A 21216-nucleotide genomic window follows, 5' to 3' on the forward strand; every position below is an offset into this window, starting at 1 on the left:
TATTTCAGAAAGCATTTAAATAAAATGAAATTAGGTTACGTTCTGCAACGCAGATGTGTCTCATAAAGAAGAGTGTTAAATGACTTTTGTGAATGGAAAATCTGCATATACTGTTGCTTCGCCTCAGCCAGTCTTGAGTGGGTGGTTCAATGAACCTAAAGCATGCTGCATGGAACCTAAAGCAGGCTCCTTGGAACCTGATTCCACTCTTGAGAGAGGGCTTAGAAACAAACATTAAATTTAAAAGCACAGCAAAGGCTTGGCTTTCCTCCTACGTTACAAGAAGGCCGGGAAAACTGAGGCTTAGAGGAACAACACCGTGTCGCTTGGCTCTGCAAAGGCGGGTGCGGTCTGCGGTGCGCGGCACAGCCTCCTCTGGGGCTGTCACAGGAAAAAAAGGAGCCTCGCCTTAACCGCACCGAGCGACAAAGCGCCAGCTCTCCTGGGCGCGGGGGCTCCCAACGAGGCCCATGCCATCAACCTATCAAACTTCAGGAGGGACAGACACCCGGGGCGGTCGAAATGCTCCAACAGCCTCCCACCCCCGTTCCCCTGCCGCGGCTTTTGTAAGGCTGCAGATGCACCTACTGTGGGCCCCTAAACACTCCACCCTGCCAGCCTTTCGAATCCCCCTACTCCAAAAGGGAACAAAGGAGCCAAAGAACTCCTCGGCGGGGGTGGCCAGCAGTCCCCGACAGCCCGAGCTCAGAACGTGGCAATAAGGGTGCGCAGTCGCCCTGAGGGGTGCGAACCCAGCACCCCAACCTCAGGAATGGAGCAACACTCACCCGTGCGGAGCTCCCAGGGAGGCGGGACGCAAGGAGCCGGTTCCTCCGAGGTCGCCGCGGCGCCGGGGTCCGGGGCCCCGTAAGCGTCTAGTCAGACCCCAACTTCTCTCGGCCGCTGTCGTCGGCGGCAGCTGGGGCGCGAGCCTGGACGAAGGGCGCTGCCCAGTGGCCGCGGAGGCACTGCCGGCTCAGCCCCCGAGCGGGGCGGGAACTTTCGGCCCCGAGGTCCACCAGCCAGGGCGGACCCCCACCTTCCCTCAGTCGGCTTGCTACCGGCAGCGGCTACTGCGGCGTCCAAAGCTAACACTACAGCCGCCGCCTGGCCAGGAGCGCGTCGCGGCCTAATGTTGTCATCCGCCGCGTCGCCGCCTTTCTGGGAACCCAGAACCGCCAAGATCCTTCACATTCTAGCGCCCTCCCCGTGCCCCGCCCGCCCCCCGGATCACGGGCTTCGGCCACGCCCTCTTCCCGTCACGTGACGGTGCGCGGAGGCGGCGGTGGAGTTGCTTCCCCTGCTAGGCGGGCTCGAACCGGGCGGGAGTCACTGTCCACCTTGCTTCGCCAGGGTGTTATCGCCAGCCAGTCCCCTTCCGCATGCCCAAGGGCAGCCTCAGGAAGCGAGCCCACCACCGTCGGCCCAGCGCCTGTTGATCGGCCAGGCCTTCTGGGCCGGTCGTACCGGGCCCTTCCTAACCTGAGGAGATTGCACAGTAGGGCTCCCTGGTCTGGTCAGGGCTCAGTTAGGACCCCTCTCCAGCCTTAGGCTTGGTGAAAGCTTTAGCGAAACAGAAAAAAGAACGCATCGTGGTGTAGAGTGTATGGCCTAAGAAGCATTCGGTAACTAAACTACTTGTTCCTATTTCTAGTGGCACATTAACCGTGGCATTTAATTTACTGCTTTCCTCATTAGAGGTTTTTTTTTTAGGAAACGGTGTATTTCAATCATGTTGGGATGAAAACAGCCTAGCAAACTTATTTTTGTTCCTTGTTATGTTCAGGATCCTGCTGCCAGTTTTACAGTCATTAAGTTTTACAGTGTGTTAGGTTGGTGACAGTTTAAACGGGTACGCAGGAATTTGACAGTTTGTTCCATTTTTTAAAATAAAGCCTAATTCTTGATTTTTTTTCTAATGCCTTAATTTTTTTTTCCTAATTCCTTAACTCTAGGACTTAACCTTTTGCTTTCTTTTTTAGCCATGATCCGAAGAACCCTCTAGCCGCCTAATGAAATAACTATACAGAAGTAAGGGAGGTAGAATAAAGATCATACTCAAACCCTGATCACAATGAAGGCAAATGAGAAAGCTTTCTGTAATAATTAAACTTGGGTCATAACTCATTTTCCCTTGTAGCCCAGAACTAAGGATTTTTTTCTTAAGCTATTCTCATCTCATTACATTTTCTTAACAAGAAATCAGAAGGCATTCTGATAAGCTGGATACATTGAAATGAATAAGCAATAGAGTTTGACCTATATAATCCTTATTATTAATATATTTCATAGCAGCTCTAAAAAAAATCATAGACTTACATTGTTTTATGTTACCCAAGAAAGAAAACAAAGGCTGCCAATGAAACTATGCCATACCGCTGATATGTAAGGCACCTTTAAGCCACATCTTTTTCCTTTTTTTTTTTTTGAGACAGGGTCTCACTCTGTCTCCCAGACTGGAGTGCAGAGGCGCAATCTCGGCCCACTGCAATTTCCGCCTCCCGGTTCAAGCGATTCTCCTCCCTCAGCCTCCCGAGGAGCTGAGATTACAGGCATGCGCCACCATGCCCAGCTAATTTTTGTATTTTTAGTAGAGAGGAGGTTTCACCATTTTGGCAAGGCTGGTGTTGAACTCGTGACCTCAAATGATTCACCCGCCTCGACCTCCCAAAATGCTGGGATTACAGGCATGAGCCACCGCGCCCGGCCTGAGACACATCTTGAATTCAGAGATGTAAACATGTCAGAAACAACGAGTCTTAGAATCTCTGAGATATTGCCATGAACTGGGAAACAACGAGTCTTAGAATCTCTGAGATATTGTCATGAACTTGTGTTCCAAAGAGGAAAAGATTCTACCAGGTTCTGTTCTGAAGCCTGAGAGACTGTAGTACAAATAAATGTGAAGGAAGTTTATTATTCTGTGACATTATTTCAGCAAAGCTAGTAACTTTGGAGTTTGTTAACAGATTAACTTGTCTCCTGTTTTCTAGAGGCATGTTTTTCAACCTGCAACTCAAAAATCAATTTCATTTTTATATGAAATAGGCTAGGATGTAATACAATATAAAATACCACAGTGCATAATGTCTAGTAAGGGCAAAAATTGCTTCCTGAAACTTTTTGTTTCAAATATGGTGGAAGGTGAGAGTATGTCCTATGTTGTGATTTAAACAATTTCTTACTGTGAGTTGCAATCAAATAGATTTGGAAAAGAATGTTCCTAGAGCATAGATAACATGCAAAATACACCATCTGGACCCCGTTTTTCTGGTACTTTTATTTTACTTTGGAAACTGAGACTAAAGATTAGAAAAAGGTGGCAAATTGCCTTGCCTAATTCTCTTCTGCCTCAGCCCCAATTTCATACATTGGCTTTTGAAAATTTGATCATTTGTTGGAAAAAGCAATGTACTGGAAGCAAGGAAGCCTAGGTTACAGACTTAGCTAATGAGATGTATGACTAGATAAATTACTCCGTGCATTTCAAGTTCCAATCAAGTAGGACCACATGCTGTTTGAGAAATGATACTAAACCACCTTTTTTTTCCCGGTGGATGGCAATCACATTGGAAACAAACAGACACGGTATACTCAGGATTATGCAAATTACTGACAGCCTACGTTTAATTTTTTTCAGCTCCACTCAAAAAAAAGAAAGTCCTAATGCAAGTAATCGAAAGTGAAGATATTGCAAAACAAATGTAAGTATATCTTTCACAATCTTCTCTACTTTAATTATCACTAGTATAATAGTTACTTGTCATGAATAACTAATGATTTTGACATACTTAACAACTGATTGCAACACAAAAATATATTAATCCACTACAGTTGAAAAATTGTTTTTTCAGATCCTTTCAAATCTGATATTGTGATTCCAGGAGTGATAATTCAATCTAGCATTTTCAATGTAATGACAACATAAACAGAAACTAATATGTGATCCTGCACTGTAACTGAAAAATATTCAGTAACTCCCAGAGATACCCTGCAAGTTTGCTACTCTTACAATGATTTTAAGAATGACATTTTGAAATAAAGCTTTTTTATTATAACGATCCGATTTTAACTCCAATGAGAATTCATCTCTTTTGCCTACTGCTTTATTAATTATACATTTCTAAGAATGGGAAGTTCTTTCCAAATTAGTTTAAGCACTGACAGGCTTGACAGCTTTCCCACAGTATATTTCAACCCTGACCTAGAATGACAGAGATGTTGCTTGAGGTTGTTTGCTTTTTTCCATTTGGCTTATCCCATTAGACAATTATGTTGCTGACAATTACTAATCAGGATTCTAGACTAAAATCCTTATTTTCTGGAAGAGAATTTAGATTAAGAGCAACCTCAGCCATAAATAAGGTATTCAACACAGCTTTGAAGACTTGTATTCTTGTTGGTCATGTGATTTGCTTTAGCCAGTGCTTTGTGAGCGGATGTTAAATGCTAAATCAAAGCAGAGGCTTTAAATTTGATTGCAAAATTCAGGTCAATCTCTTACTCTTGTGCCACCTGCCATGAGAAAGGTATGTTCCAGATAAGATCTCAGAATAAGAAAATAGATGGAGCAGACCTGAAACTCTCACCCTGTACAGAACTGAAGCAACTGACTTGCAGCTCCTGACATACGGCTACTGATGTGAAACAAGAGTAAAACAAAAATATTTGTTGTTGTGAATCACAAATATTTTTGAGATTGTTTGTTGCATAGCATAATCTTGCAAATCATCTAAAGTGAATTTGAGCCAACAAATTCATGAGTCAAAGGCTAAATGTACTGTGGAACAATAATATTTGTCTATTTAATAAAATAAATAACAGACATCTACAAACTAGTCAACCAGCTATTGGTAAATATCCACCTAAAATTTATGTTAAGAAGCAGTCTTTATAAAATCTATAAATTTGCATGCAAAATATTTGCATGTAAGATATTTGCATACTGATTTTAAATATTTCTGTTTAGTATTATTTGTCTTAAATATCCCTTGAGGAAAATTTGGATGGTAAAGTATAAAGAGAATATAGGATTCCGTTTCTAGAAATATCAAGGACTAGTTCACACTGGTCACACTGAAAACAAAATCCCTGGAAAAAACATTTTTTAAATCTTATTAAATATACTGATTAACTGACAATAGGTTAAGAAATTATTAAGTTAAAAAACTAAATGAAGGCAGGAACCTAGAGTTTAGCAGAGTCAGCCAACTTTTATCTCAAGGGCATGTGCTAAACCCAGTTACTAGGAGCATTGGTTTTCATGACCTTGTAAGAAAGACACAAAACCCATTACCTGCATTATACACACACACACACACACACACACACACACACACACAACTGCAATTCCAAGGATTATTAGTTTGATGTAAGGATATACTAGAAATAAACTTGCTGCTTACTAGCATAGGCACCCATCCCCCAGAATCTACAAAGAAAATTAGCCGTCTTAGACCTTGGCACCTAGTGGACAGGGGAAAAGCAAAATCGTATCTGAGAATTTGGAACCGCAATCCAATTCTCACACAAAAACGTAGCTTGAATTCATACTAGCTGGGTGGTCCCCAAAAACTTCAGGCTAATAATTAAGATTTTTTTTTTTTTTTTTTAGACAGGGATTCTCACTCTGTCGCCCTAGTTGGAGTGCAGTGGCATGATCTCAGCTCACTGCAACCTCCACCTCCCAGGTTCAAGCAATTCTCCTGCCTCACCCTCCCAAGTAGCTGGGACTACAGGCACGTGCCACCACGCCCAGCTAATTTTTTTATTTTTAGTAGAGACAGGGGTTTCACCATGTTGGCTAGGCTGGTCTCGAACTCCTGACCTCGGGTAATCCGCCCACCTCCGCCTCCCAAAGTGCTGGGATTATAGGCATGAGCCACTGTACCTAGGCGTAATTATGAATTTTTGACTGATAATGCTCTCAGAAACCTGGCAGAAGCAAATACGAATCCTCTTTGGAGGAACCCACCTTCATCTTAAGCCATAAAAAATGACTATAAATAAAATTTTAAGGAAAATGAGCAGGTCACATTTAAAAAAAAATAACAAGCACAGAATAAGACACCATTCGTGAGAAACAGTACAGACTTAAGACGGCACAAACAAATTTTAAAAGACTTCAGATCCTGGATTTACAAGTCACGGACTGGGCCAGGTGTGGTGGCTCATGCCTGTAATTCCAGCACTTTGGGAGGTCAAGGCAGGCAGATCACTTGAGGTCAGGTGTTTGAGCCCAGCCTAGCCAACATGCATAAACCCCCATCTCTACTAAAAATACAAAAATTTCACCTGTAATCCCAGCTACTGGGAAGGCTGAGGCAGGAGAATTGCTTGAACCCGGGAGGTGAAGGTTGCAGTGAGCCAAGATTGCGCCACTGCACTCCGGCCTGGGCGACAGTGAGACTCCACCTCAAAAAAAAAAAAAAAAAAAAAGGGTCACAGACTGTAAATAACAATATTAAATATGAGTAAAGGAATAAAAGACAAGTTTGAAAATATGTGCAGAGAACAGAAAACTAAAGTAGGAATGAAGATTTTGAAAAAAGCAAATAGAACTAAAAGAGTTGAAAAACATAAATGATTAGAATATAAACTCAGTGGACAAATTTAGTAGTTCATTTGACACAGCAGAAGTACAAGCCAATGAAATGGAGGATAAAGATGAAGTTATCTCAAATGCAATAAAAAAAGAAAACATAAATTAAAAATATAAAGGAGACTTTAAGTGACATGGAGGACATTGTAAACAGGTCTAAAATCTAATTATGACTTCAGATGAAAAGGAAAGAGCCAGTGGGCCAGAGGCAGTATTTGACAAGATAATGGTTGTGAACTTTCCAGAACTGATGAAAGACTCCAACTCACAGACTTAAGAAGCCTCCCAAATCCCAAGCAAGTTAAAGAATAATAAAATCACGCTGAGATATATCACAGTGAAACTGTAGAACACCAAAAACAAAAAAGAAAACCTTAAAAGCAACAAAGAAAAAATATAGTTAATCTTCAAAGTGTCAGGTAAATGACTTTTCATCAGAACCAGTGAAAAACAGAAGACAGTGGAATAATATCTTCAGTGGACTAAAAGAAAATGACTGTCAGCCTAGAATTCAGTACCCAGTGAAAAAAATATTTCAAGAATGAGGCCAAAATAAAGGAATTTTCCGGCAAGCAAAAGCAGAATTTGCTGCTAATAGAGTCTCACTAAAGGAAAGTCTAAAGAAATTTCTTTTTTCAGACAAAAAGAAAATGATCCCAGGCCAGGCACAGTGGCTCACGCCTGTAAATCCCAGCACTTTGGGAGGCTGAGGCAGAAGGATCACAGGAGTTTGAGACCAGCCTGGACAACATATTGAGATTTTATCTCTACAAAAAATTTAAAAATTAGCTGGGCATGGTAATGTGTGCCGGTGGTCCTGACCTGGGAGGCTGAGGTAGGAGGATTGCTTGAGCCTGGGAGATCAAGGCTGCAGTGAGACATGATCACACCATTATACTCCAGCCTGGGTGATAGAGAGAGATCATGTCTCAAAAAAAAAAAAAAAAAAAAGAAGAAGAAGAAAATCAACTCAAATGGAAGGTCTGAGAGTTGATAATAAACAAAGAGCATTAAGAGTGGTAGATATTTGCCTAAATCTAAATACAATTGACAATGCAAACAAACAGTAAGTATTGTTAAAATTATTTTAATAAGTTTTTTAAAGAAAAAAATAATCACATATCTAACATTAGAAATAGACCCAACCAAATTTGCATTTTATGCCTACTATTAGACCTCATTAGACAAAGTATTTTACAAACTAGTACTATTATCTCCATCTGATACATACCTTTTATTTTAAAAGCAAAAACATGATACATTTCTTCTTTTCTCATCCACAGAGGCAAATTGTATTAATATATTATTGGTATTTTTAAATAACAGCATTTTAAGTGTTTTTCTTCACAATGACATTCTTATTTCAAATTTACATAATGTACCAGTGAAGATGATGTATTATATAATTAGACTAAGAAAGTAGCATGTATTTAGGAGATCATGATTTAGAGTAATAAAAAGCAGAATTATATACTATTTTCACTTAACTATGAAGTATTAATGATTCCCTCCATAGAAGTCTATAAATGAAAGTTCATCATAACCAATTATATAATTATGTATTCACAGGTTAAAGACAATTAAGTCTTATTGAAATGCTCTGCCTACCCTTTCCACCCACATTGCCTATTCAAAATTATGTGCATGCTATGACTTTTAACACCATCTTGGGAAATAGCTAGAAATTTGTGCGCAGGTATAAGGATTGACTCCTGAGTTTTAACTCAATTCAGAGGACACCCTAAATTCAAAATAAATTCTAATAATAATAAGAACCCATTTCTTTCTGATAGCTACTTAGACTACAAATTTCCAATTGTAAATGTGTTTTTCATTTCAATTTTAGGAGAGTGTTTTTTTTTTTAAGTTTATCATGACTATTTAAACATGGGAAGCTTAGAACACATAATCCCTTAGATTTCCAAATCTGTAAGTATAATGCAAATGAATTATACCTTACTTTTTTTAAACCAGAACCTTTCTCTTTTTTCCCCTCAACCACATGAGATCATTCAAAGTATATTTACTTATATACTACTTTGTTTTTGTTTTAGAATCAGGGTCTCACTCTGTCACCCAGGCTGAAGTGCAGTGGCGTGCATTACAGCCTCGAACTCCTGGGTTCAAGTGATCTCCCTCCTCAGCCTCCTGAGTCACTGGGATTACAGGCATGAACCACCACACCCTAGAATATTTTCTTGATAAAACCAAATCTATAATTTTATAGAAGACTGTCCAAATGACTTTTATTTATATCTCTTAATATATGTAAAAGTGTATACATTACTAGTATTCCTATTAGCTGCTAGATTGCTAGCTAATTACAAGATTATTCCAATTAGCTTTGTCCAGCCTGTATTTATACAAGTATATGAAACTCTTGAGAAGTCACAGTAATTAAATTTTCATAAACCAGGTTGTATATTAATTCTTTCAATTTAATAAGTTATCAGTTTGTACTGGGTCCTACACTTACTTACAAAAAAAAATTATCAAGTATCTGTATGTTGTTCTACCTCTTTCCTGAAATGAGTGTAAAGCTAACAAGAGTCCTCACCCTATAAACCAGCAGTATTTCAAAACTCATTGTTACTGTTCTGGGAGTGAAGGTGCCGTATATTCTTACCGCATTATCAGGTAGCAACCATCTACTCAATCCTCCCAACCACAGGTACTACCTAGATGTCTTTTGCCAGATCTCCCAGGTATTTAGTGCCTCTTTTACCTCTACAGAACACTGGTACCCAGAAGTGATATGGTGGAAAAAGAAGGCGCCTACCCTATATTCCAATAAAGTCTGTCCACTACATTCCTGTCACGTTCATTCCTCTGTTCTAGGCCCTGTTGATATTCTCCCCTAGTTGTTTCCAGTCCATTTCTATGGGAGCCTTACTTTTGTCTGGTATTCTTACATGCACAGCTGAGACCAGACTCCCAGTCTCATTCCCTTAATTGTATCCTTTAACCCTTAATCCCTGTAATATCCTCCTGGAACTGGGATTGATACACCTCTATTGAAGACTTTATCTTTGAATGTCAGCTCACTTCCAGACATGGCCACCAACTCCACCCCATGATCCCACATTGTTATACTCCCCACTTCCTTCTGCAGTCAGCAAATAGACTTGGACCTGACATTCTTTGTGTCCTAAGCCCCCCACCCCTTCCTTAAGTTACTAAAGTAGTACACCAAAAGAATACAATTATCTGAACTGAGGGCGGGGAAAATTCCAGAGAAAAATGACCTTCGTGCAACAAACAAAGGCAAGAGAGTGAAAGGGAGGGCACTGTTAGAGATTTAAAATAGACTTATCAGATATATCAACCAAGTGCAATACGTGGATCTTTACCTTTATCAGATTCCAACTCAAACAACTTACAAAAAGATATAATGAGACAATCAGGAAAATTTTAATACCAACTACATATTACAGGATATTAAGGAATTATTGTTAATTGTCTTAGCTGTGATAATGGTACATGATTATGGTTTTTGTTTTTTTAATGTCTCATTTCCTAAAGACATTCTAAAATGTTACTGGGTCCCTGCTTTAGGAAAGAAAAAAAAAGAAGACTTTCAGAGTATGTCACTTTCTTTTTTATACCTGTCGGTCAATTCCATGGGAAAGTATTACTACTTGTTATTTTCTACCCTTAACCAAATACAGTAATCATTTTCTCCTTATCATATCTATTATTATTTTTTAGTAGAAGTGTTCAAATCAAAAGCAGCCCATGCTGCCTACCTGGTATTTGCTCCAAACATCTATTAAACCACTATGGAAGGCCTAACATCATAAGACTGGTGGTAAATAAATCTGATTGAGCATGTTAACGTGTTCAAATTTATATAAAGCATTCTGCAAATACAGATTACTCTAGAGATGCTAAGAAGCAGATGTACTGATCTCGTTGGCATTGGCATTCACATGATTCAGCTACAAATAGAATTTGAACAGATTCCAAATGCACAACTGTCAAATTCATAAAAAGTAGCAAAAAAAATGTGAAATAAAAATTTAGGCTTTGCCTAGAATAGCAGTGACTGTGTTTTAAAAAAATCGAAATATTCTGTTAATGTTTTATTTCTTCAGTGCTAATATTTGACAAGAACTAAGTACTTTGATTTCCATTGAATTCGCAGTGATAGCCCAGAAACTGTTATAAGTTAGTATTACTATTGGGTCCACAGAAAACCTCAAAATACATTTTAACCAAAATTACAAAGTTAATACAAATTTGATTCACTGAAGTAGTATAGTGCAGTGTGTTTGAGTTCTAACACCAAAATCAGACAGATCTCAGTTCTAACCCTAGCTTTGTCATTTACCACCAAGGCTGTCATCTGTAAAATCATCTGTAAAACAGGAGTTTAAAAAAAAACTCTTTTATAATATTATAAGAATTAAAGAACTCAAGAAATATAAACTATTATGGTCACTACCTTTTGGGAATATTATGTTCTATACAATATTACTAACTGTATTTTCACTACACCCAGTTGGAGGAAAATTACACACAGACCATACACTCTACCATCCTCTCATTGATAACAAGGCTTTTGTAGCAACTGGCCTGATTCTGAGGTTTATAGAAGATACATAGGCAGGCATGACTTCAGGCCATTATGCAGCTTTATGTAATAATCTACACAACCCCTAATATGTACGTATCAGGATCTTTCATGTGATGTGAAAATGAAAGCCACTTCCTTAACAACCAGGAAACACTAAATTTCAGAGTTATGTTTTCCATTCAAGTAAATCTCCAGCCAGACCTCCTCTTACAATACATGGAGTTAGCATTCCCAGCCAGTCCCCTCTTACCACACTTATTTCTTAGTATAACAAATTACAGTAAATAAAACTTATCAGCCAGGCACTGTGTCTCCCGTCTACAATCCCAGCAATTTGAGAGCCTGAGGTGGGAGGATCACTTGAGGTCGAGAGTTCAAGATCAGTCTGGGGAACATAGCAAGACCCTGTCTCTACAAAAAGTAAAACAATTAGCCATGTGTGGTGGCACATGCCTGTAATTTCACCTACTTGGGAGATTGTGGCAGGAGGATCACTTGAGCCCAGGAGTTCAAGGCTACAATGAGCTATGATTGTGCCACTGCATTCAAGCCTGGGCAACAGAGAAAGAGGGGACTGGCTCTAAAAATAAAAACAGAAACAAAACTTACATCTAAGGATGATGCAGTAATGCACACATGTCCTTATTATTATTCTTTTGCCTTCACAGTGTTGCTTAGCAACCCAGAACATCTTATCTATGATTTTGGATGTAAAAATGGCTTTTTGAAATATTTATTTGAAATCTTTCTTTGAAACATGTAAGATATAAAGATTTCAGGCGAATTCAAGTTAAACATTTAGGGCTAGAATACTTACAGGTTATATATTTTTATATAGTATCTTTCATGCTATTTGATTAATGCACAACTATTGATATTTAGAATGACAGCTGAATTGATGATATGATGACAGGCTCATCCCTCCATTGTAAACTATGGTAAGTAATTTGTATGGCATTGCTTTGATACTACATAGATGTCCAGTTCCCCTTCAAACATAAACCTTATGCTTTAACACTTATTGAAAACCCTTACATGAGTCAGTAATTTCAATAAGAATTGCAAAACAATTATAAATATATCATTCCTTCTACATTCTGACTTTCTTTGGTAACCTAGAGCTTGCCTTTATTACCTGGAACTATTTGGTTACCCTGAAATATAACTCCTACTGGAAAGGAAAAGTAAATAATAAGTCTTTGCTTTTAATTACTAATTTTCAAAGTAAAGATATTTTGGAGACTAATGGAAAAATTTGAATTTGGGTTTTAGATAAGATAAAAATGTATTCACTTGGAAAGGTGAAGATTGTTAATTTAAAAAAGTAAATAGGTTACAAAACCACACATTGAGTATGGTATCATTTTGGTAAAAATATATTTATATATTTATGTGCATATATAGGAATAAATAATGAACTGGAAAGATATACACCGAACCGTTAATCTCTGGAAAGGGGGTTGTTGTTTTTTATTTTGCTGATATGTAGTTTTGTACTTTCTACTTGCATATGCTGGTTTTATAATAATAAAAGGTTATTTTAAAAAGAAAATCACTATTTTCCGCTGAGCCCAGATACAGCTTCTGAATCACCATCAACATGAGACTGGTACATTCCAGCATGGGAGGCTGCCAGGGCATCAGTCCAGCTGGTTACTTCTTCGAAGAAGTAACTACTGATTTCCTTTTGCCTATTGATTTCCATTGCCTATGCATCTTACCTGTGGCTCAAGATTACCTTGGCACTAAATCCAATTAGCCTTTTCACTTTGGCAGCCCTTACCAATTGGCAACTTCTTTGTCTCTTGGTTTGCTTTTGGGCAAAAATTACCTTCTTCTTTAGTTTTTGAGTCATTATATCCTCTTGGTTTTCTTCCTACCTTTCTGACTTCTCAGTCTCCTTTGAAAGTTTACAGCTTCTTTAATTTCCCCCACAATTCCATACTCAGCCTTCTCTCTTCACTCTATATCTTTTTCCCAAAAAAGGGAGGAGAAAAGAGAATACATTTTATGTTCTAATTCTTGTTAATCTATCAAATAGATATCTCTGGCCTTGTTCTCTCTCCTGAAGAACATAGTCACATATATAATCACAAATTATTATAATCTCCATTTAGACATTTCACCTGAAAAATATATAAAACTTAATTCAATCTGTATGCATTAATTTTTCAATAGTTATTAGTCATCTTCTGAGCATCGGGTTATGCTAGAAACTGAAATATATATTAGCATGAGTAAAACTGGCATAGCTGGAAATTAAGTTGAAGAAGTAAATGGAGGCCAAATCCTATAGGAGATTTAATGGAATGTGTATTAGTCTGTTCTCACACTGCTAATAAAGACATACCCAAGACAGGGTAATTTATAAAAGAAAGAGGTTTAATTGACTCACAGTTCCACATGGCTGGGAGGCCTCACAATCATGGCGGAAAGCTAATGAGGAGCAAAGTCACATCTTACATGGTGGAAGGCAAGAGAGAGAGCATGTGCAGGCGAACTCCCTTTTATAAAACCATCAGATCGACCAGGTGCAGTGTCTCACACCTGTAATCCCAACACTTTGGGATGCTGAGGTGGGCAGATCACCTGAGGTCAGGAGTTTGAGACCAGCCTGGCCAACATGGCGAAACCCTGTCTCTACTAAAAAATGCAAAAATTAGCTGGGTGTGGTGGTGCGCACCTGTAATCCCAGCTACTAGGTATGCTGAGGCAGGAGAATCGCTTGAACCCAGGAGGTGGGGTTTGCAGTGAGCCAAGATCGTGCCACCGCACTCCAGCCTGGGCAACAGAGCAAGACCCTGTCTCAAAAAAAAAAAACAGCTGGGTGCAGTGGCTCACGCCTGTAATCCCAGCACTTTGGGAGGCCAAGGCGGGCAGATCACGGGGTCAGGAGATCAAGACCATCCTGACCAACACTATGAAACCCTGTCTGTACTAAAAATACAAAAAAATTAGCCGCATGTGGTGGTGCGTGACTGTAGTCCCTCAGCGTGAGGAGGCTGAGGCAGGAGAATCGCTTGAACCTGGGAGACAGAGGTTGCAGTGAGCTGACATGGCACCACTGCACTCCAGCCTGGGCGACAGAGCGAGACTGTCAAAAAAAAAAAAAACAAAAAACAAAAAAACCATCAGATCTCGTGAGACTTATTCATTATCACAAGAACAGCACAGGAAAGACCCACCCCCATGATTCAATTACCTCCCACTAGGTCCCTCCCAAGATGTGTGGGAATTATGGGAGGTACGATTTGAGATGAGATTTGGATGGGGATGCAGCCAAACCATATAATTCTACCCTGGCTCCTCCCAAATCTTAAGTCCTCACATTTCAAAACCAATCATGACTTTCCAACGGTCCCCCCAGAGTCTTAACTCATTTCAGCATTAAGTCAAAAGTCCACAATTCAAAGTCTTATCTGGGACAAGGCAAGTCCCTTCTACCCATGAACCTGTAAAATCAAAAGCAAGTTAGTTACTTCCTAGATACAATGGAAGTAAAGGCACTGGGTAAATATACCCATTCCAAATTGGAGGAATTGTCCAAAACTAGGGGGCTACAGGCCCCATGCAAATCTGAAATCCAATAGGACAGTCACTAAACCTTAAAGTTCCAAAATGATCTCCTTTGACTCCATGTCTCACATCCAGGGCATGCTGATGCAAAAGGTGGGCTCCCATGGCCTTGGGTAGCTCTGCCCCTGGCTTTGCAGGATGCAGTCAGTCCCCATCCTGGCTGCTTTCACAGGATGGCATTGAGTTTCTGGCTTTTCCAGGCACACAGTGCAAGCTATTGGTGGGCCTACCATTCTGGGGTCTGGAGGACAGTGGCCCTTTCTCACAGCTCCACTAGGCAGTGCCTCAGTGGGGAATCTGTGTGGGGGCTCCCACCCCACATTTCCCTTCCACACTGCCCTAGCAGAGGTTCTCCATGAGATCTCTGCCCCTGTAGCACACCTCTGCCTGGACATCTATGCATTTCCATACACCCTTTGAAATCTAGGTGGAGGTTTGCAAACCTCAATTTTTCCATGCACCCACAGGCCAAATGCCATGTGTAAGCCACCAGGGCTTCAGGCTTGCACCCTCTGAAGCAATGGCCTGAGCTGTACATTGGCCCCTTTTAACCATGGCTGGGATGCAGGGCACCAAGTCCCAAGACTGCACAAAGCAGCAAGGCTCTGGGGCCAGCCCACAAAACCATTTTTTCCCCCTAGGCCTCTGGGCCTATGAGGGGAGGGGCTGCTGTGAAGACCTCTGACATGCCCTGGAGACGTTTTCCCCATTGTCATGGAAATTAACATTTGGTTCCTTGATACTTACACAAATTTCCACAGCCAGTTTGAATTTTTCCTCAGAAAATGGGTCTTTCTTTTATATTGCATCATCAGGCTGCAAATATTCCAAACTTTTATGCTCTGCTTCCCTTCTAAACAGAAGTTCCAATTCCAAACCATATCTTTGTGAATGCATAAAACTGAATGCTTTTAACAGCACCCAGATCACCTCTTGAATGCTTTGCTGCTCAGAAATGTCTTCCGTCAGATACCCTAAATCATCTCTCTCGAGTTCAGTGTTCCACAGACCTCTAGGGCAAGGGCAAAATGCCACCAGTCTCTTTGCACAGCAAGAGTGGCCTTTACTCCAGTTCCCAAAAAATTCCTCATCTCCATCTGAGACCACCTCAGCCTGAACTTTATTGTCCATATCACTATCAGCATTTTGGTCAAAGCCATTCAACAAGTCTCTAGGAAGTTCCAAACTTTCCCATATTTCCTGTCTTCCTCTGAGCCCTCCAAACAATTCCAACCTCTGCCTATTACCCAGTTCCAAAGTCACTTCCACATTTTCAGGTATCTTTTCAGCAGCACCCCACTCTACTGGTACCAATTTACTGTATTAGTCTGTTCTCACGCTGCTAATAAAGAAATACTTGGGACTGGGTAATTTATAAAGGAAAGAGGTTTCATTGACTCACAGCTCCACATGGCTTGGGAGGCCTTACAATCATGGCAGAAGGCAACACTGCTTCAATACTGGAATACATCTGGACATATGTCTAAAATGTTACAATTAGGTTTTGATGTAGGAGGTAAGTGTAATAATAATTTAAATGCAAATAAATTAAACTCCACAATCAAAAGACATATAGTGGTGAGTGAATTAAAAATGAAAACCTAACTATACACTGTCCATAAGATACTCACTTTAACTTAAGGACACACATAAACTGCACTGAAAGGATGGAAAGAGATATGCCATGCTAACTGGGCACAGTGGCTCATGCTTGTAATCCTAGCACTTTGGGAGACCGAAGCAGGCAGATCAGTTGAGGCCAGGAGTTTGAGACCAGCCTGGCCAAGATGGTGAAATCCTGTCTCTACTAAAAATACAAAAATTAGCCGGGCATGGTGGCAGATGCCTGTAATCTCAGCTACTCAGGAGGCTGAGGCAGGAGAATTGCTTGAACCTGGGAGGCAGAGGTTGCAGGAGCACTGCACTCCAGCCTGGGCAATAGAGTGAGACTCCATCTCAAAAAAAGAGAAAAGAGAAAAAGATATGCCATGCAAATAGTAAACAAGAGAGAGTAGGAGTGATTATATTAAACAAAACAGACTGTAAGTAAAAAACTGTCACAAGAGACAAGGAAGCACATTTGTATTAGTCAGGGTTCTCTAGAAGAACAGAACTAATAGGATATATATATATATATATGTACATATATATGGACATATAATAAACTTCCATATATATTATTAAGTCACATGATCACAAGGTCCCACAATAGGGTGTCTACAAGCTGAAGAGCAAGGAAGCCAGTCAGAGTCCCAAACCTAAGAACTCGGAGTCTAATGTTCAAGAGCAAGAAGCATCCAGCATGGGAGAAAGATGTATGCTGGGAGGCTAGTCCAGTCTAACTTTTTCATGATTTCCTGCCTGCTTTATATTCACTGGCAGCTGATTAGATGGTGCCCACCAGATTAAGGATGCGTCTGCCTTCCCCAGCCCACTGACTCAAATGTTAATCTCCTTTGGCAACACCCTCACAGACACACCCAGGATCAATACTTTGCATCCTTCAATCCAATTAAGTTGACAGTCAGTAGTAACCATCACAACATTGTATAATAATCAAAGGGTAATTCACCAGGAATATATAACAATTGTAAATATATGTGCACCCAATATCAAAGCATCTAAACACATAAAGCAAACATTGACAGAACTGAAGGGAGAAATAGGCAGCAATACAATAATAGCAGGAGATTTCAATACCCCACTTTCAGTAATGGACAGAACATCTGGACAGGAGATTAATAAGGAAACAGGACTTGAACTACAATTTAGATCAAATGGCCATCACAGACATATACAGAATAGTCCACCTAATAGCAGCAAAACACACATTCTTCTCAGGCATATATAGGTCTTTCTTCAGGATAGATCATGTTAAGTCACTAAACTAATTTTAGCATTATTAAGAAGATTCAGGTTAGCCATGGTGTCTCACACCTGTAATCCCAACACTTTGGGAGGTCAAGGCAGGTGGGTCACTTGAGGTCATGAGTTTGAGACCAGCCTGGCCAAGATGGTAAAACTCCATCTCTACTAATACAAAAAAATTAGCCAGGTGTGGTGGCGTGCACCTGTAATCCCAGCTATTGGGGAGGCTGAGGCACAAGAATCACTTGAACTCAGGAGGTGGAGGTTGCAGTGAGCCAATGTCGCACCACTTGTACTCCAGTCTGGGTGACAGAGTGAGACTGTGTCAAAAAAAAAAAAAAAAGAAGAAGATTGAAATCGTATCAGGTATCTTTTCTGAATACAATGAAAACAAATAGAAATCAATAGAAGAAGGAATTTGGAAAATTCATAAACACATGGAAATTAACACACTTCTGAATAACCACTTGGTCAAAGGAGATATCAAAAGTTAAATCAGAAAATTCCTCTAGACAGGCCGGGCGCTGTGGCTCATGCCTGTAATCCTAGCACTTTGGCAGGCCGAGGCGGATGGATCATGAGGTCAGGAATTCAAGACCAGTCTGGCCAAGATGGTGAAACCCCGTGTCTACTAAAAATGCAATAATTAGCCAGGTGTGGTGGCAGGCGCCTGTAATCCCAGCTACTCGGGAAGCTGAGGCAGGGAATTGCTTGAACCTGGGAGGCAGAGGTTGCAGTGAGCAAAATCACACCACTGCACTCTAGCCTGGACAACAGAGCAAGACTCCATCTCAAAAAAAAAAAAAAATTCCTCTAGACAAACAAAAACACAACATATCAAAACTTATGGGCTGCAGCAAAAGCAGTACTAAGTTCATAGTGATGAACAGGTGCATTAAAACATAAGAAAGATTTGAAATGAACAACCCAAATTTATACCTTGAGGAAGTAGAAAAAGAAGAACAAAGTAAGCCCAAAATTAGCAAAAAGAAGGAAATAACAAACAGTAGACTAGGAATAAATGAAATAGAAAATAGAAAAATAATAGAAAAAAATCAGCACAGCTAAGAGTTGGTTTTTTGAAAAGATAACTAAAATCAAACTCTTAGCTAGACTAAGAAAAAGAAGAGTCAAATAAGTAAAATCAGAAATAAAAGAATAGACATTACAACTGATGCCACAGAAATACAAAAGATCATAAGAGACTACTATGAAAAATTATAAGCCAACAAACTAGATAAACTGGAAAAAAATGGATAAATTGCTCATACAACCTACCAAGACTGAATCAGGAAGAAATAGAATGCCTGAACAGACCAATAGCTAGTATGGAGATTGATTCAATAATCAAAAACTTCCCCAAAAAGAAAAGTCCAGGACCAGGCTTCCATGGTGAACTCTACTTTAAAGACAAATTAATGCCAATCCTTTTTGACCTCTTAAAAATTAAAGAGGAAGGAAAGGTTCTAAACTCATGAGGTCAGCTTTATGCTGATACCAAAGACAGACAAAGACACCACAAGAAAACTACAGCTCAATATTCCTAAAGAATATCGATGTAAAAATTTTCAACAAATACTAGCAAAACAAATCCAACAGCACATTAAAAAGATCATACACCATGACCAGGTGTAATTTATGCCTGAGATACAAAGATTTCAATATATGAAATCAACTAATCTGATACAGCATATTAGCAGAATAAAAAATAATCATCACATGATTCTCTCAGTTGATACGTAGGCATTTCACAAAATTCAACATGATAAAAACTCTTTGTTGATGAAAATTTCCAACACATAGTAATAGAGGGAGATGATCTCAACATAATAAAGTATATATGCAAAGCCCACAGCTAACATCATACTCAACAGTAAAAAATTGAAAGTTTTTCCTCTAAGATAAATGAGACAAGGGTGCCAACTCTTGCCGCTTTTATTCAACATAGTACTAGAGATTCTAGCCAGAATAGCTAGGCAAGAAAATGAAATATAGGCTGGGTGTGGTGGCTCACACCCTATAATCCCAGCACTTTGGGAGGCCAAGGCGGGCAGATCACCTGAGGTCAGGAGTTCAAGAGCAGCAGCCTGGCCAACATGGTGAAACCCCATCTCTACTAAAAATACAAAAATTAGCTGGGCGTGGTGGCAGGCACCTGTAATCCCAGCTACTCTGGATGCTGAGGCAGGAGAATCACTTGAACTGAGGAGGCGAAGGTTGCAGTGAGCCAAGATCACACCACTGCGTTCTGGCCTGGGTGACAGAGCAAGACTGTCTCAAAAAAAAAAAAAAAAAAAAAAAAAAAAGGAAAATGAAATATAAGACTTACAATTGGAAAGGAAGAAATAAAATTGTCCCTGGTTGCAGATGACATACTCATATATAGAAAACCCAAAGACTTCCTTTAAAAAAGGTTAGAACACAATTATTACCATGACTCTGATGTAGCGACAATATCAACACATTTCAAAAGAAAATACCCAGATAATTTGTCCTCTTTGAGGGCAGGGAACATGTCTTAGTCATGTTTGTTTACCCAGTATCTACAAAGAGCCTGAAACAGTAGACAGTGAAGGTAAATGCTTGCTGAGAGAAGGTTGTAGTATATTACCATATTGATATATTGTAGTTTTTGAATATTCATGGAAATAAGTGGCATATAGGCCAAGAACTATTATTATATACTTTTATTAATGTAAGTTTAAGTAACAGAGCACAATGTTGATTTAGTTGGTGGTAAATAAAGCTGGCAACTACCTCACAACAAAAAATTTAAAAATTCAAAAATTAAAAAAGGTCAGAGCAAGTAAACAAATTCAGTAAAGTAGTAGAATACAAAATCAACAACAAGGATCAATTGCATTTCTGTACACTAACAATAAACTATCTGAAAAGGAAATTAGAAAAATAATCCCATTTACAGTAGCACCAAAAATAATAAAATACATAGGAACAAACCTACTAAGGAGATGAAAGATTTCTATTCTAAAAACTACAAAACATTGATGAAAAAAGGTGCACAAGACACAGGAAAATGGAAAGTTATCCCATGTTCATGGATTGGAAGACTTAATATTATTAAAATGTTCGTTCTTCCTGAAATGATCTACAGACTCACTGAATTCCTATCAAAATCCCAGTGGCATTTTAAAATAAAAATAGAATAAATAATTCTAAAATTCATATGGAGCTATAAAAGACCACAAATAACCAAATCAATCTTGAGAGAGAACAAAACTGGAGGCACTACATTTTCTGATTTCAAAATATATTACAAAGCTACAGTAATTAATACAGTAGGTACTGGCATAAAGATAAACATAAACCAATGGGACAGGATAGAGAGCCTCAAAATAAATTCACACATACACAGTCAACACACCATTCTCCTGCCTCAGCCTCCCGAGTAGCTGAGACTACAGGTGCCTGCCAACATGCCCGGCTAATTTTTGTTTGTATTTTTAGTAGAGATGGGGTTTCACCGTGTTAGCCAGGATGGTCTCAATCTCCTGACCTCGTGATCCACCTGCCTTGGCCTCCCAAAGTGCTGGGATTACAGGCGTGAGCCACCGTGCCTGGCCATCTTTATTTATTT

General features: G+C 39.6%; 2 protein-coding genes across 11 annotated transcripts in view; one reads left to right on the forward strand and one right to left on the reverse strand.

Annotated features, from left to right (window-relative positions):
- The window catches only part of OSBPL8 (oxysterol binding protein like 8), a 208131-nt gene extending 206747 nt beyond the window's left edge, over positions 1 to 1384 (reverse strand). For 2 of the 7 annotated variants that reach the window (XM_009425876.5, XM_509228.9), the window contains exon 1: positions 789 to 1384. The gene's annotated coding sequence lies outside the window, so the exon portion shown is untranslated. The remainder of the gene's footprint in view (positions 1 to 788) is intronic. The other 5 variants (XM_063785931.1, XM_063785930.1, XM_063785932.1 and 2 more) reach the window with 4 other exon arrangements.
- Positions 1236 to 21216, forward strand: part of ZDHHC17 (zinc finger DHHC-type palmitoyltransferase 17) — a 296534-nt gene continuing 276553 nt past the window's right edge. For 2 of the 4 annotated variants that reach the window (XM_063785936.1, XM_063785935.1), the window contains exons 1-3: positions 1236 to 1625; positions 3641 to 3704; positions 12060 to 12115. Coding sequence is in view for 1 of the 4 variants with exons in the window: in XM_063785935.1 (XP_063642005.1) it covers positions 12113 to 12115 (3 nt within the window). In the remaining 3 variants the exon portion in view is untranslated. The remainder of the gene's footprint in view (positions 1626 to 3640; positions 3705 to 12059; positions 12116 to 21216) is intronic. The other 2 variants (XM_063785937.1, XM_063785938.1) reach the window with 1 other exon arrangement.

The sequence above is a fragment of the Pan troglodytes genome, chromosome 10, assembly GCF_028858775.2.
Source record: "Pan troglodytes isolate AG18354 chromosome 10, NHGRI_mPanTro3-v2.0_pri, whole genome shotgun sequence".
Taxonomy (NCBI): domain Eukaryota; kingdom Metazoa; phylum Chordata; class Mammalia; order Primates; family Hominidae; genus Pan; species Pan troglodytes.